The sequence below is a fragment of the Lactuca sativa genome, chromosome 5, assembly GCF_002870075.4.
Source record: "Lactuca sativa cultivar Salinas chromosome 5, Lsat_Salinas_v11, whole genome shotgun sequence".
NCBI lineage: Eukaryota > Viridiplantae > Streptophyta > Magnoliopsida > Asterales > Asteraceae > Lactuca > Lactuca sativa.
In genome coordinates, this window is record NC_056627.2 from 222,524,499 (window position 1) to 222,540,506 (window position 16,008).

The 16,008-nt window shown below is 36.8% G+C and overlaps 1 protein-coding gene across 1 annotated transcript; it reads right to left on the minus strand.

The window, feature by feature from the left end:
- Window positions 1-719: 719 nt before the first annotated feature.
- Window positions 720-1,208, minus strand: LOC111878185 (histone H4). Its single transcript, XM_023874697.3, has one exon. The coding sequence runs from the start codon at window positions 1,154-1,156 to the stop codon at window positions 845-847; it is 312 nt and encodes a 103-aa protein (XP_023730465.1). The 5' UTR covers window positions 1,157-1,208; the 3' UTR covers window positions 720-844.
- Between the last annotated feature and the right edge of the window lie 14,800 nt (window positions 1,209-16,008).

The following is a 16,008-nucleotide window of genomic DNA, read 5'->3' on the forward strand; positions in this document are numbered from 1 at the left end:
TTTGGTAGAACAGTTTAGATTAAGAGGGAGAATGTTAGTATTAATCCAAACCAAGTCAAAATCATGTGATAGTCTTTGGGATATTTTAGTTTTTTTGTGTTTGATTTAGTGAAAAGCCATGAATGACACTAACTTGATTAGTAGATAGAAGTTCTAACCGTTTTAAGGTAGTTTTAGCTATTTATTTGTATCACAGCAGATCATATTGTTTTGCTTTATTCTTTTTCTCTTGTATACAGTAACAACACAGCACTACAGCAGATCATATTGTTTTGCTTTATCCTTTTTTTTTAATATAATTTTGACGTGTTCAAAAGAAAATTAATGGTTAATGCTTCCACAAAGCACAACGGAATATAAATTATAGTTAATATTCTACAGCAATCTTGCAAACCTAAATCAATAACAAATTACCTTGCTGAATTTGTAAATAGATTGAACGACCCAATCATCAAGTTAACAACTTGACATAATGATGTCCAACAAAAGGTTCACACCCTTTCAAGTTATCAAATAAAATGTGTGACCCGGATAACAATTTCAATGTACATACATTCTGCAAAATACTAACACTCTGGTCAGTTGATTCTAACAGTTTTACTGAAGCGTATGTAAACCCTAAATAAAATACAGATTCTAGTCACTGAATTAGAGGTATCAAAGACAAATGTCATGTATTGCATAAGCATATAATCATACAGAAAAGATGAATTGGAATATTGGATAAATGATATTGTATTAATAGCTTCAATTACAGGTAATACCACATCCGATTACAGATAACAAATCAATGAAAACCTCGATGCCAAACAAGAACCCTGGAAAGTAGAAACGTAAAATTCTCTTAACCGCCAAATCCGTAGAGAGTACGGCCTTGGCGCTTCAAAGCATAAACAACATCCATGGCGGTGACTGTTTTCCGGCGAGCATGTTCGGTGTATGTGACGGCGTCACGGATGACGTTCTCAAGAAAGATCTTCAAAACTCCACGGGTCTCCTCGTAGATTAACCCACTGATACGCTTGACACCTCCTCGTCTGGCCAGACGGCGAATCGCCGGCTTGGTGATGCCTTGGATGTTGTCCCGGAGAACCTTACGATGACGTTTGGCTCCACCCTTTCCCAATCCCTTGCCTCCTTTTCCTCTTCCTGACATGTTTTCTCTCTACTTTTCTTTCGTTAGAAATGAACTTGATTTTTGTTTGTGTTTGCGCTTAAAATGGATTTGAGGATTTATAGAATATTGGGGTTTGAGTTTGAAAGGAAGTATGTATTCGTCCGTTGGATTAGATTAAATAGGAGGCATAGATAGCCGCAGGATTATAATCTGTGTGATGATAAATAAGACGCTTTGATTGGTTCATTTTAACAGTGTTGGATCCAGGTTAGGATAGTAGTCCGGGTCAAGTATTGCGAATAGCGTTAAATTAACTGTATATGTAATTTATAGAGAAAAATGAAATCTAATCATTTTTAATTACTATTTTCTTAAATAGTTTAAAAAAAATGTGTATAAATACATAAAACTAACATACAAAATTATTATTTTTTAAAATAACATATTAGTTTAATTAACTGATTAATTAGATTGTTTTATTCGTGTTTAAACACATTTATTTATCATATAAGATGTATTATATACATATTAGTTCTCATCCAGTTGACTCGGAAAGCAAGGTTTGACCGAGAAACAAGTTGGGAGATGGCTGATTCAGAAAGAAAGCAAGGCTTTCCAATAGTACCTTTGGTTTTGATAAAAATTAACAGCTAATGAAGGTTACAGGAATAGAATTTGGGTCTCCTTTGTAGAAATAATGGTGTTTACCAACAAGCTAAAGAGCTTTTTGTGTTTTATCTCTAAAATGATATATTTAATGTTTATTATGCTAGAAGCTTTTGTATACATTATTATCATTATGATTATTATTATTATTGTAATTGTTGTTGTTATTATTGTTATTATTATCATCATATTGCATAGAAACGCGTAGAGCATCGGGGTAAAATGGTCATTTTGCACCAGTCAGCACATTCAGTCAGATTTTCAATCAAACAACATGATTTTTTACTCAGACAGACATTTCTCAATCAACACTTTTTCATTCAGAAACTATCAAACGGGGCCTAACTTTTTTCTGGTTTTCGATTTGGCCACCGTTGAATTCCAATTTCACTAAATTGCCATGGTTTTGGGTGGATTTTTCACTCTACCCCTTAACATCTTTTTCCACATAACTGGGGTATATTCCTCCATTAAAATAATACAAAATATTCCTTTAATTCACGTGTGTCTGCTATTAAGCCAACGTCCACTTCGAGGTCAGACCTTCCTCTTTCTTCCAAATTCTTCTTTCTCCTTTCTTTAGCGCCTTCTTCTCGAGGTTTGTATTGTTCCTTTTTTTTTTGATGTGTTTATCTGTTACGTGGTTCTTCTTCTCATAAGTTATGCTGCTCTTTGTTGGGTTTTTCTTTTTCCTCTGTCTTTTCTTTCTATTGTGTCGCTCTCATTGCCTACCTTCGACAAATAGGAGATCTTAGGGAAGCAACTCAAACGAGACTACAAGAAGGATTTACCATGGAAGAAAGCTCTCATATCACCATCACCATAGAAACTGACAGCCCCACTTCGAAAATCCTCAAGACTATCCTTCAAGACGCTAGAGTCGAAGATCAATCCATGGAGGACAACATCTTTTTTATGCTTGGATCAGTCCATAAAAGGTTTGCAATTATAAACGTACAATGAATGATGCTACCGACAAGTAAATGTTGACGTTATATTTGCGTTGTTCTTATGTTTTTTCGCAGGGAAACCATGTCCAATATCAATATATAAATAAATACAATATCAGTCCTACTGGACTGTCCTTTACTTACTCCGCTACAGTTTATAACAATAACTACTAATACCAACACCAAGGTAACAATAAATGAAACACAAAAGCTAACGTATACAATTATGTATGTAACCTACAACATAAAGCCACACACACCTAACCACTTATAACATCTAACTTCATGAAAAAAAAAACTAAAAGAAAACACAAAAATAAAAGCAACTCCAACAAATATAAACCAAAGAATGTACAGTTTTGTAGTGTAGTTGTCCTGCATCTTTTGAGTTATATTGTGCATGTAGACCCCATACCGGAAATGAATGTATGTACAACCCCTTCCCAGTTTTATCAACATTTAACCAATACCCGTCCAATCCAGCGCCAAGGGCGCCACCGGTTCTTGCTAGTTGTCAATAAAATATACTATTATTTTTTATTTTTGAACAACTAAATCATAAAATATCTCTAGAAAAAAATTCTAAAGCTTTACAAGCATGCATACTGTTACAACCATAAAACAAATTTTATGAACTCAAAAAATAATTATTTAATAATGGCAATAAAATCCATCTTAATTTTTAAAGCGAACAAATTTCACCACAAAGCAATTACTATCAGTTTATTTTACTACAACATACAAGTCCCAAGTCAAAAGTCCATTTCATTATAGTTCACAAGAAATCATGATATTTCATAATATTAGTGTATATTACTCTTAGTCCATGTATTGATTAGCCCATTGTTCTGTATATGCCCAATTTTATATTTGTATAGTGTATATATTATTGATTGATAATGGAGAAAGGCAACAAATGATTATTTCCATTCTATTGTGGTATCAGAGGTCTCCCTCTAACCTTAGCTGTCGTCGATCACATCTTCGCCCCTTCTTCTCTCTTTCTTTTCTTTCATGGCAGATTCCAATCTTAAGCCCTTTAGCATCAACATCATTAAGTCATTTGTTCCCTTGATTCTTGACTTGAATCAACTGAACTATGACTCCTGTAGAGTCCTGTTTGAGACCCACTGTAGAGCTTATGGAGTTTATGGTCACCTTGATGGTTCCTCCCGTCCGAAGGATGCCAAGGACGAGCCATGGCACAATCTTGACAATCTCGTTGCCATGTGGATCTATGGCACTCTTACTTAGCCTCTTCTCACTATGGCGCTCAAAAGTGGTTACAAGGCTCAAGACGTTTGGAAAGCACTTGAAGACCTTTTCCGAGACAACAAAGATGCACGTGCTATAAAACTGGAGAATGAACTGCGCTCTATGGTACTTGGGGACCGAACCATTGTTGACTACTGTTAGAAACTCAATGTTGTTGTTGAACTTCTAGCAAACATCGGGTCTCCTGTCCCCTAGCAGACCTTGGTCACACATCTCCTTAATGGCCTGGTCCAAAGTTTGATAACATTGACACTGTTATTCGCCATCGTGAGCCACTTCCCAGCTTCCTTCAAGCCCGCTCCATGCTCGTTCTTGAAGAACAACGGTTTGATCAAACTCGTCCTTTGTATGCTGCCCACTCGGATCATTCTTCATCTTCTCAGGTTCTCCATACTGTAACTAATGGGTCTCAATCTCAGCCCCGGGGGAACCTTACATGTGCCCCAAATCGCAACAACCACCACCGAGGACCACCACGCGACAATCATCGCAACAACAGCCGCGACAGCCGTCTCCAGTAGCCCCCAGCTGGACGTCAACAACAGCAACAACAACGTCCTCAACAGTCACTTCCATGGGCTCATTATCTCCACCGTGGTGGCCTCCTTCCCCCTGGATTTCAGACAATTTCTGTGATTTCAGTCAGGGATGTGCGGTTCACTTCCAGGTTTTGAAAGAAGTTTCATGAAGAGTTGGGTACTCGTCTGCATTTTAGCACCGCCTTTCACCCGCAGACGGATGGTTAGAGCGAGCGGACCATCCATACCCTGGAGGATATGCTGCGAGCATGCATATTAGACTTCAGAGGTAGCTGGGATACCTACCTTCCATTGGCAGAGTTCTTCTATAACAATAGTTATTATGCGAGCATTGATCGCCCTCCCTTCGAGATGCATTATGGGAGGAGGTGCAGGACCCCCATATGTTGGGGCGAGGTTGGCCAGAGGGTAATGGGGAGCACTGAGGTAGTGCTCAAGACGACATAGAAGATTCAACAGGTCCGGAGCAGGCTTCAGACTGCTCAAAGTCGGCAGAAAAGCTATGCCGACAAGCGTCGATCAGACCCAAAGTTCCAGGTCGGGGATATGGTTCTCCTGAAGGTGTCACCATGGAAAAGTGTTATCCGATTCAGGAAACGAGGCAAGTTGGGCCCCAGATACATTGGACCATTCAGGGTTATAGCCCGGGTGGGCAAGGTGGCGTATAGGCTGGATTTGCCAGCCGAACTCAGTCAGATACACAACACTTTCCATGTTTCTCAGCTGCGAAAGTGCCTGGCGGACGACTTGGCAGTGGTGCCCTTGGAGGACATTCAGGTTGATGGTAGCCTGAATTACATCGAGCGGCCAGTGGCAATCCTCGACCGGAAGTCGAAGGATTTGAGGAACAAGAAGGTGGATCTTGTGAAGGTGCAATGGCAGCGCCGGAAGGGCTCGGAATGGACTTGGGAGTCGATGGATGAGATGATGGAGCATTACCCCGAGTTGTTTCAAGAACGAGCAACAGACTTCGAGGTGAGTTATTGTCAAGGGTAAAATTGTCATTTTACCCTAAGGACAGGTAGCAGTGTATGACTAAGTGTTTTGTGGGAATTATAGCCGGAGGATTTTCGAAGTTGCAATGACAGTAGTCAGAGGATTCCCACACAGATCAGCAGCTGCTACGAGGTGAGTTACCTTCCAGTAGCGGTGGGTCTACGGCCACAATGTCGGCCCACCAGTAGGAGTTGTATGATAGATTATTGTCTTTGTGATATCATCTAGGTTGCTACTACCTTATATGTTATATGTTGGCATGATATGTTATATGTGATAGTAGTAGAGTTTGGTTGTTAGGACCGAAGGGTAGATCAGGCACCCTAGATATGTCTGACAGTATGTGATGATATGTTTATATGCTGACATGATATGTTATATGTGATAGTGGTAGTAAGAGGGGAATAGTCCCCAAGTTCGGTTGTTAGGACCGAAGGGTAGTTCGGACACCCCATATATGTCTGATAGTATGTTTTATGTTATGATATATGTGATAGTAGCAGTAGGGGGGAATAGTCCTCGAGGGTCGGTTGTTAGGACCGATGGGTAGGTCAGCACCCCAAAATGGCTTGACATGGGTAGGTCAGCACCCCATAATGGCTTGACACGGGTAGGTCGGCACCCCAGAACGGCCATACGGGTAGGTCGGCACCCCATAATTGCCCGACAGTATGTATGCTATCTGATTGTATGGAATGTGGTACGATGGGGGAACTCACTAAGCTTCGTGCTTACAGTTTTCAGTTTTGGTTTTAGGTACCTCTTCAGCGAAGGGGAAGGAGTTGGCGCGGTAGCAACACATCATACACACATTGTTTTCCGCACTATGAGTTATTATGGGATTTGTACTCTGACATTATTAAGTTTTTACGATTCGATTTTCAGACACGAGACATGTTTTTATGAAATGATATGACCGGTTGATATTTTGTTACAAATGTTTTGCAAATCACTTTAATCATAAATGAAATTTTTTGGCGTGGAAATTGGGTCGTTACATTTCCCATGAAACTTCCTTTTGGTGCTTCCAATATGGTTCTTTTTTGCTAGTAGGGCCATCGTACCCTGACGGATACACTGCTCAATCAATTGATAGGCTAATTGTTTAGCACTATCGAAAGTGAAGGGTCTGGATGCAGTAACAAGACCTTAAACAGGTGAAGCTAGTCCCCAAATGTATCTCTCCGTCTTCTTATCTTATGAGGGTACCATTCCTGGGAAAAGATTAGCAAGGTCATTGTAGGCAGCTATCTTAGATCCTTGCATGGTCAAATTCCAAAGCTCTTGTTCTAGAGTCTGGATTTCCTGGGGGGGGGGGGGGGGTAGTGTTCTCTGATCATCATTTGTTTTAGTGGTTCCCAATCCATGACATAAGCTTCAACGATTCCCATGTACTTTGCATGGTTATTCCACAAAGTTAAGGCGGAGTCCATCAACGTTCAGGTAGCGTACTTGACCCGACAGTCATCGGGACAAGAACTGATGTGAAAAACTGCCTCGGTCTTTTCTATCCAACGTGACAGACCAACAACTCCTTTAGTGCCGTAGAAGGATCAAGGTTTGCAGCCTATGAATTCCTTGTAGGAGCAGTGTCTGGGGTTGTTTTGGTGAGCTATTGGAGTTCCACTTCCACTGTTCCTAGTGTTTCCGTTTCGGGATGCCTCGTATGTTGCCAAGGCTGTAGCAATTCCTTGTGCAAACATGTTTTGCCATGATGGGGTCCATTTAGAATGTTGGGTTTACATTTGTTGCATTAGTAGTTTCATCACGGTTCAGAGTTTCTACTGAGGGTTGATTTACTTGTAGGACTTTCCTCCGGTTGCCTCGGGGAGTTGGCGATGGACGAACTCATGGTTCCTTTCATGGGGTCATCGTCCTAATATGTTCAAAATAGACACGTTAAGTTGTGTTAACACTATGAAGTCCTAAACAAGTATGTATGAGTTTCATTTTATGATAGTGTATTAGTATAATTTGTTCATAAAATCCTAAAAGTTTCCAAATTATAGGGAGGAATTGACTTCCTTACATCCTACATATTTCTAAACGATAGGGTGATCGATTCAGAAATCCTCAACATTTCCAACTGATAGGGAGGAGGTGATTAGTTCAAAAATCCTCTAGATTTCCAAATGATAGAAAGGGGACCTTAATTGCTAATGATTTTGAAATGTATAAGTGTTTTAAAATGTATATATGGATTCTAAGGTACTAGGTTGCTGTAGCGAACCTGAAGAACATTCTTCAATCTCTAAAACTCTCAACCGTTGTAGTCTGTCAAACTCCTTGCTCAAGGTTGGTTGTGCACTGGCCCGACCATAAACAACATAGGCGCGCATTCCATAGTTATTTATGGAATGACTTATGTATGATACTAACGTTTAATCGTGGTGTCTGACCTAAAGGGTTGAGTTGGTAGTTTTAGTTGAAAGGATGTTTAGAATTTTATTAAGTGTTCTCATCGTGGGTCAGAGTGTATACCAACTCATATATATTATGGTTGGTGGAGTTTGTAGTATTATTAAAATTTTTGTTTTATACTCCAATGCTAATATGTATAGACGAGGGCCATACATGAAGCACCAGAGGGCATGATCATTTTGGCAATTAAGTTGTTTTGAAATCCAACAACCCCATGCGGCCCTTCAAACTAGATTCTCCGTACCGTACGTAGCCAATAAGTAGTGTAATTAAGAATAATACTTTTATTAGGATCTTGTTTCTATAGTTCTTTTCCTCTTTCGAGGATACAAGTTCTCTGTAGCCAATTTAGCTCTGATACCATTCTGTCATACCCCCGGCTGAGGCGGAACATGTCGGGCTGTGCGACTAAATTCATGGATCACATATAAACTGAATATATAGCACAAGTACGACGATAAACAAAACAACATTTATATTACATCATTAAGTTTGAGTACAGGGTTCTTACAGATAATAATAGTATAATAGTCTCCTTAAACAGGTAAGCAGATAACAAAAACTAGATAGTTAGATCGTTTGTAATCCATGACCAATCTTCTGTCTGAACGCTTGTCTAATGATCTTCTGAGAATACATGTAATTTTGAGGGTCAAAACAAATGTTGGTGAGTGTCACAGGTTTTCTGAAGTGATGATACTTTTAATACAATCTAGAAAGTATTGCCTTTGTTGTAAGTAAAATTGTGTTTGGAAATGTTTGATAAAGATAGAAATCTAAATTGTGGTTTCTAGACAATGAAATCTAGTTAAATTTTATAGTGACAAAGTTGTACGTATAACGGATAAACAAACATAGAAATATACAGATAAAGTTATCTGCCAAGGTTGTACTTAACAACCGCAAATACGGATAAATGGATGGAAGTCAAATATATTTGATAAGCATAAGCATAAAAGTGTATGATACTTTTTTAAACAGTTGATAAAGCTTAGGGTAGCGTACACAAGCACATATAGGAGCCTAAGATACAAGTTCTATAAATTGTATAAACATATAAACCTATATATATATATATATATATATATATATATATATATATATATATATATATTGTATGTATGAGGTATATTGAAACTACCAAGTTGATAACCATCTATACAATCATAGCACTTTTGTTGTCGGAAAGCATATGCTATTTTCTATTTGTTGTTTCATTTTAACAACATAACATATATTGATATTAAGGTTTGAAAATAGCTTGTTTACTTATAACATATAAGCATTTAAACAAATATTTCACAAACTAGTAATGTGTTTACACAAAATAATGATATTTTATGTGTATTTTCTATGATAAATATTACATAGTACACGTACTACCATGTACAAATGAGGGTCAAACATGAAACACCGGAGGGCAGGATCATTTTAACAATTAAGCCGTTCTGAAATCCAACAACCCTATTTGACCCTTCAAACCAGATTCCCCGTACCGTAAGTAGTAGAGTAGTAAATAATACTTTTTTATGATTTATATTTCATAGAAAAAGATAATGTTGTTTGTATAAACAAAACATTTAGGCACACACACACACACACACACATATATATATATATATATATATATATATATATATATATATATATATATATATATATATATATATAGTACAAGTAGTACATGTATTCCACCCCCCCCCCCTCAAAAAAAATGTAAAAGTGGGCCGTAACACTCACCTTATGGTGTGGTTGTCGAGTTGTTTCGAGAATTGAAGCAAGAAACCGAGATGTGTTGCTTCTGAGATGAACCGTCGGGACTATAATCATTACAAAGCAGCGACAACAGGGGGTTGTGGTGTCCGACAGTGGCGGCGACAGAAGGTGGCAACAAGATGGTTGCCACCTTTTCCTTCCTTTTTCTAGGCAGGACTAATGGGAGGGAGAGATGGGAGATGGGAGGGAGGGTTGGGGAGATGTTGGCAGCTTAAGGTGATGGGTTATGTGTTGGATTAGTGTCTAAGTCCATAACTATTTTGGTATGTACTTGACCCGATGGTGCATGGTCCTTTTGGGTTGCCTTCACCAAAGCAACTTGATTGGAGAAATAAATAAAGAGAGAGAGGTTATTATGATTTATTAATATGTTATAAGAATAATATATTAAAGGAGAAATCATATTTGTTTAATTAATATTGGTCAATAATTAATTAAGAATTAATTTTGTGATCAAGTGTAATTAATTAAACTAGAGGGGCTGAATTGTAATTATGTGATAGTTACAAAATAAGGTAAGGATTATCTTATAAGTATGGTGGACGAATTTAAGGTTGGAAAGCCTTAGAATTCGAGTATGATAAGGATTCAAGGATTATCTTATTGGTTGCTTAATGGATAATCAACTAGATAAGGATAATGACTGAAACCCTATCTCTACACTTATATAAACAACCCCAAGGTCATGAATTCGTGTATCCCTTCCCAAGAAGTCCTAGATACGAATTCTAACCTTCCTCCTCTCTCTTTATACCTTCTCCACTTGCTTATGGTGTTTGTAAGCCATTAGAGGAGTGACACTTGTGACTCTCTGCTTTCCAAGGTCAATTCAAGGAGGAATTGGATTGTTATTGCTATATAACAATCAAGGTATGTTCTTAAACCTATTTACATGTGAATTCTGATTTCCATATGCTAGAATTAGGGTTCAAAGTCTTGGATTCAAAGTATGTACAATAGAGAAACCTAGATCTGAGCTTTAGGGTTTGTATGAGCACATAGGATGTCTTATGACCAAAACCCATCAGTGGTATCAGAGCCATGATTGGTTTCTATTGTATTGATGCTTGATGTTACTAAAAATCGTGTTTTGGCCTCACTGTTCGACCTGAATCGGCGAGTCACTCTTGGACTCGGCGAGTCAGCCCTACTCGGCGAGTTCCAGAGGGTGACTCGGCGAGTCGGTGCGTCAGACAGTGCTTATCTCGGGATTTCTTGCTGTTTTTGCATTGGGATAATTACCTTATCATGTTAGATTAATATTAATCCGATTATATGATATATTTGACTATAATTTTAATCTAATTGAAGATATTTATCAATTAATAGGATAATTGTTTCCTTATAAGATAATTGATTAATTATTTTAAGTAAATTGATAAATTATTTTGCAAGAAATCATCAAATATGGATAATTATGTGATTAAATGTTAATTTGAATTATTTGTTATTTGATCCTTGTTGTTGTGAAAAGTTTCATATTTGGCCCTTTAGGTTTATAGTTTAAATTTGAACCCCAAAAGTTTTGTTGTTTTAAAATTTAAATAGTTGAAACCCTAATGTTTTGAAAAAGGTTTCAAAACTTGCCCTCAAGTTTTGGAATTTAAATTTTGATTAAATAGTTTAATTTTGATGCATATTTAAATTCTAAACCCTAATGTGTTGAAATGTTTCAAAACTTGCCCTCAAGTTTTGGAATTTAAAAGTTGATTATAAGTTTAATTAGGAATGTTAAATTCTAAAACCCTAGCATAGTTTTGAAAAAGTTCAAATCACACCCTTATGGTTTTATTAACTAATTAAGGTGTTTAATTAAAGAGGTTTAATAAATCCATAAAAGTTTAGGTTTACAATTTAAGTAAATTAAAGGTATAATTGTTAAATTGAACCACCTAATATTTTAAAAAGTGTAAAATACACCCTATACTATATATAACATTAAAAGTCTAACATTATATATATGTATGAGTAAAAGTCAGTCTTACCGTTAGTAGGCCTCATTCACGAAGCTGGTCTATAAGGGGTGTTTAAGGAAATTGCCTATAAAATGGCGATTAAATGGGTATCCACTCTTACCCACCGCACTCTTGACCAGTGGAGGGTCGTTAGCCGAACGAGTAGGATAGGACGAAACCTTCCTTTATAAGTATAATGAAGTATAAAAGTAACTAAATGTTTTCATATAATTCCCAATCTTAGTTACTTAGGCAAAAGTGAATTGATGCAATTCCATGAAATTACACTTTGTTCTCTTGCGAAGACGTTAGTGGAGCGTGTGTGGTTAATCGGCACACTAAATGGGTCTAAGCAAAGGTGGCAAAGGGTGACTCAATGTTTGTCATAGTTCGGTGGAGCGTGTGTGGTTTACCGGCACATCGAATAGGCGACTGTAACATGTGAGGGCACCATGTAAGTTTGCATGGTTATTCACACCCACTTTGTGATCCTCGGCATCCCAGTCACAAACAAGAGGGGCATATCGAGATTTAAACATGCCATTGAAAGTTCAATGTATCTCAAAGGATCTAGGAGTTTTCATAGATTTAAAACTTAAATTTCTTTTTCGTTTTTCATGGTGGAAATTAGTGAATCGTCATTCACTTACCTTCAAATGTTCTGCAATTTGGGTTACGGCATCCCTCTCCCGAGTTGTAGAATATTGTGTTGGGTCCTAGCCTTAGTATTTCATTTGGGTGATTTACCAAGGACTCAATCTATCAACTAACTTGAATTCGTTTTCTCCCATAATGTAGATGTCAAAGTTTGACAACTATGGTCTTCTCAAATCCCGTGGAACAAGCATTCCACATGAAGATGATATTCCACGATTCGATCGAGGATCAGGAAATCATGCTTCACTTCCTCCTCCTCCTCCAATTATTCTCCCTAACCCACAAGATTGTAAAAATGAAAGGTTCAATATCACTCAAGCCCTTTTGGCAAGTAAACATAAAGAAGGAAAGTCGGTGTGTGCACACGTCCTAGGGATGAAGTCGCGCATTGATAGACTAAGAATGATGGGATCCGTTGTTAGTGAAGAGATGGCTGTTGATTGGGTTCTTCAGTCACTTCCCAACTCATATAGTGAGTTCGTAAGAGAGTACTATATGACGAACCACAATGTGACCCTTATAGATCTCACCTATATGCTTATTGCTGCCGAATCAGCAATGGTTTGGCGCAATAGAAAAGCAAAGTTGATTGGTGAATCTGCCTTCAAGACCTCTATGGATATAGACAATGGCAATGAAAGACATGCAGTGATCGAAAAGTTTGATCATAAGAGAAAGGCGATGTCTGAAGTAGTTCCATGTGTTATTCCAAAAGAGTCAATTTGCTTTTATTGCCAAGAGAAGGGGCATTGGAGACGAAGTTGCCCTAATTACCTAAGAGATCTAAGAGATGGGAGAGTCAAAGGTATGACTGCGCTTTAGGTAAAAATCCACTATCTAACTCCATTAAGTTCCTATTCATTGATTCTTAATACATGATGTAATAAGATTACATTTGAGTGTTTTGTAGGGTCGGTGAAAAGAAAGGAAGCTTGATAAAAGAGCAAGATGAATCTAATCACAAGAGATGGATCTTGATCGCATGGACTTGAAGATTAAATTTTGAGCTTAAAAAGTTATGATAGAGTTGTTAGAAATTTTCTTTTGTACATAGTTTTCAACGGATTTTGCATTGTAAGGACAAATTTTTTCCGCTGCTTTTATAAATAAAATAAATTTTGTTTGACTTATTTATTTATTTGTTTATTTCCTTACAATGAAATCGTTATGAAAATTGATGTTCGAATATTTCTACAACGAATGGATATGATTCTTAGTTATGTTATTTATGGAAATGTCAAGAATTTACCAAATAGGGAGAGTTCCTCATCGCCCAAAGTTTCAATTGGACAGAAACTTGGAATCATGCAACGTGGATGCACGATGAATGAGAAATTTCGTATTTGGAAATTAGACTGATTCGTTGACAAAGTGTCGGGTGAAGGACTAAGAGATCGAGCACACAAAGTTGCGTGTTGATCAAGTCCACCATAAGAGTAACAAAGATATTCGTCATGATTTACTAAAGGTTTAGTAAATATGAGATTAAGTGTAATTCTGAATTGATTAAAGGGTTTAGATCAATAGCAGAACGAATAAGAAGAATCAAGTAGGCAGAAAGATAAAAGTTTCTCCATTCTAAGAAGAAGGGAGAGTAGCTTTTATGCTTTATGATAGGTCTTAATGATTAAGAACCATATCTCAATTGATCCTCTAAGTGAGTCTTAGTACAATTGTATGTCTAAGAAGAGGAATCAAGAATTGAAGAAATGGTTAAATCAATAACTCAATCATACTTCGTTCCAATAACAAGTCTTAAAGTTAAGATTGTGACATTGAGTGAAAGGTATTAAGAAGGTTTGTAACTTTCATTAAATGTGGAAAGTTGTGATGTCTTGGATAAGACAAAGACCAACTAGGACCAATTTATGAAGTGTTTTGATAAAAGCTACACTAACTCTTGAATATTTGTTTGTCAAGAAATGGTTTTTGACAAGAGAATCTTATATGTCAAGGAGTAAGTGGGAGTCTTAATGGTCTTGAAAGGTTTCAAGAACAAATCAAATAAACCTTATTGATCATCACTAGCACACAAGTTGAGGTTTACAACCTATCGTGTTGACATTATTTTGATTTTGTGCCAATCCAATCGAGTTAATTATGCATGTGAGTTCTATGAGTTCTCATTTTGAACGCATAAAAGGCAAAGCACCTTAATCAATGGAAGGTACATTGATAGGAAAGGGTGAGCTGCTTAACTACTTGGAAGACATGGTGGGCAGCTGTGCTACCATAAGGCAAGAAATCAAGATTAAGAAAGGTTCGGTCCATATGAGTTTGAATTTGTCGTAAACTTTGGTTTTAACAAATTCACATGGATAGGAACACATACACCGCTCAAATCTCTAAGTGTCATAAGATTTCTTCCTTCATGAAAATGATTGTGAGGAAATGCTTTCACTAAGGAAGATTTTAAGAAGATAGTGATTGTAAAATTGCATTCTCGAATTCAATTATGGTTACGGCATCCCTTTCCATAATTTGAATTGTAAGGTTTGGCAACTAGTCTTAATTGTTTAGACACACATATGAACTATCGAAGGCAAATGTGTATAAGTTCAAGATACCTTGATAAAAGATTATCAAAGCACTAAGTATTAGAAACATGAACTTAAGAAATTCAATAAGCATTGTTTTTCTGAAAGTTAAGATGTTTATGAATACATGTCGAAGCTAGTGGGAGCATAAATGTTATGTTTTATAATAATCATCAAGATAGTGGGAGCATAAAAGTTATGATTATATGATTATTAAGGAAAGTATTGCAAGGTTAGCAATATTAATTATAGAAAACAAGAGTCATACTTTGCAAAGTCGCAATAGTTGAAGAGTTGTTTTGCTATAATTAAGGGAGAGAATATTATGCTTCATTTCAAATCTAAAGGTTTAGGTTGAGAAATGTTAATAAAATTTAGTCAAAGGTACAAAGTGTGTTCTTAAAATTTCAATTATGATTACGGCATCCCTCTTCATAATTCGAATTTCGAGAACATAGCAAATAAAACATTATGCGTCGTGTCCCATACGCTTCGGGTATAAGATCGATTGCAAATGCTTTAATGTTTGACCATTCTAAAGTTTTCCAAATGTCTAGCGCATTTAGAGGGAAAAACGACTAGAATCGGTTCTGACTAAAATAATTAAACAACTACCAAAGGACAATCCAAGTTCGACGAGGATTGGTCGCTTGTGAGTAGTTGGAAGTATAGTATTGGAAAATATGGAAATGTTTCCATATTGGATGGACCATATCAACATCATTACGAATAGATAAGATTCTATTAAGAATGAGTTGTCATATGGAACATATGGAAGTGTGTCCATATTGGGAATTGAATATTGAGAAATCTATGACTAGATTAGAAACTTCTATGCAAAAGGATGTTCAAAGAAAGTACTTTGAGTGAGAGACATCACATCTATGGAATTGTCTTGTAATAATCTCCGAAAGAAGACTTTGTAATATCATTGGCAATAGTCTTAGTGACTCTGGGGCAGTGACATTACGAAAGGATAGTTGCATAAGAATGTTAGAATCTAGCATATTCTATAAGTAACAAGAATTTGATATTCTTTAACTTATGAAAAACGGATTTGGAGTTGTGAAATGAGAAGGATTGGAAATGTGTTCAATGTGATCTATTTCACAAAGTAAG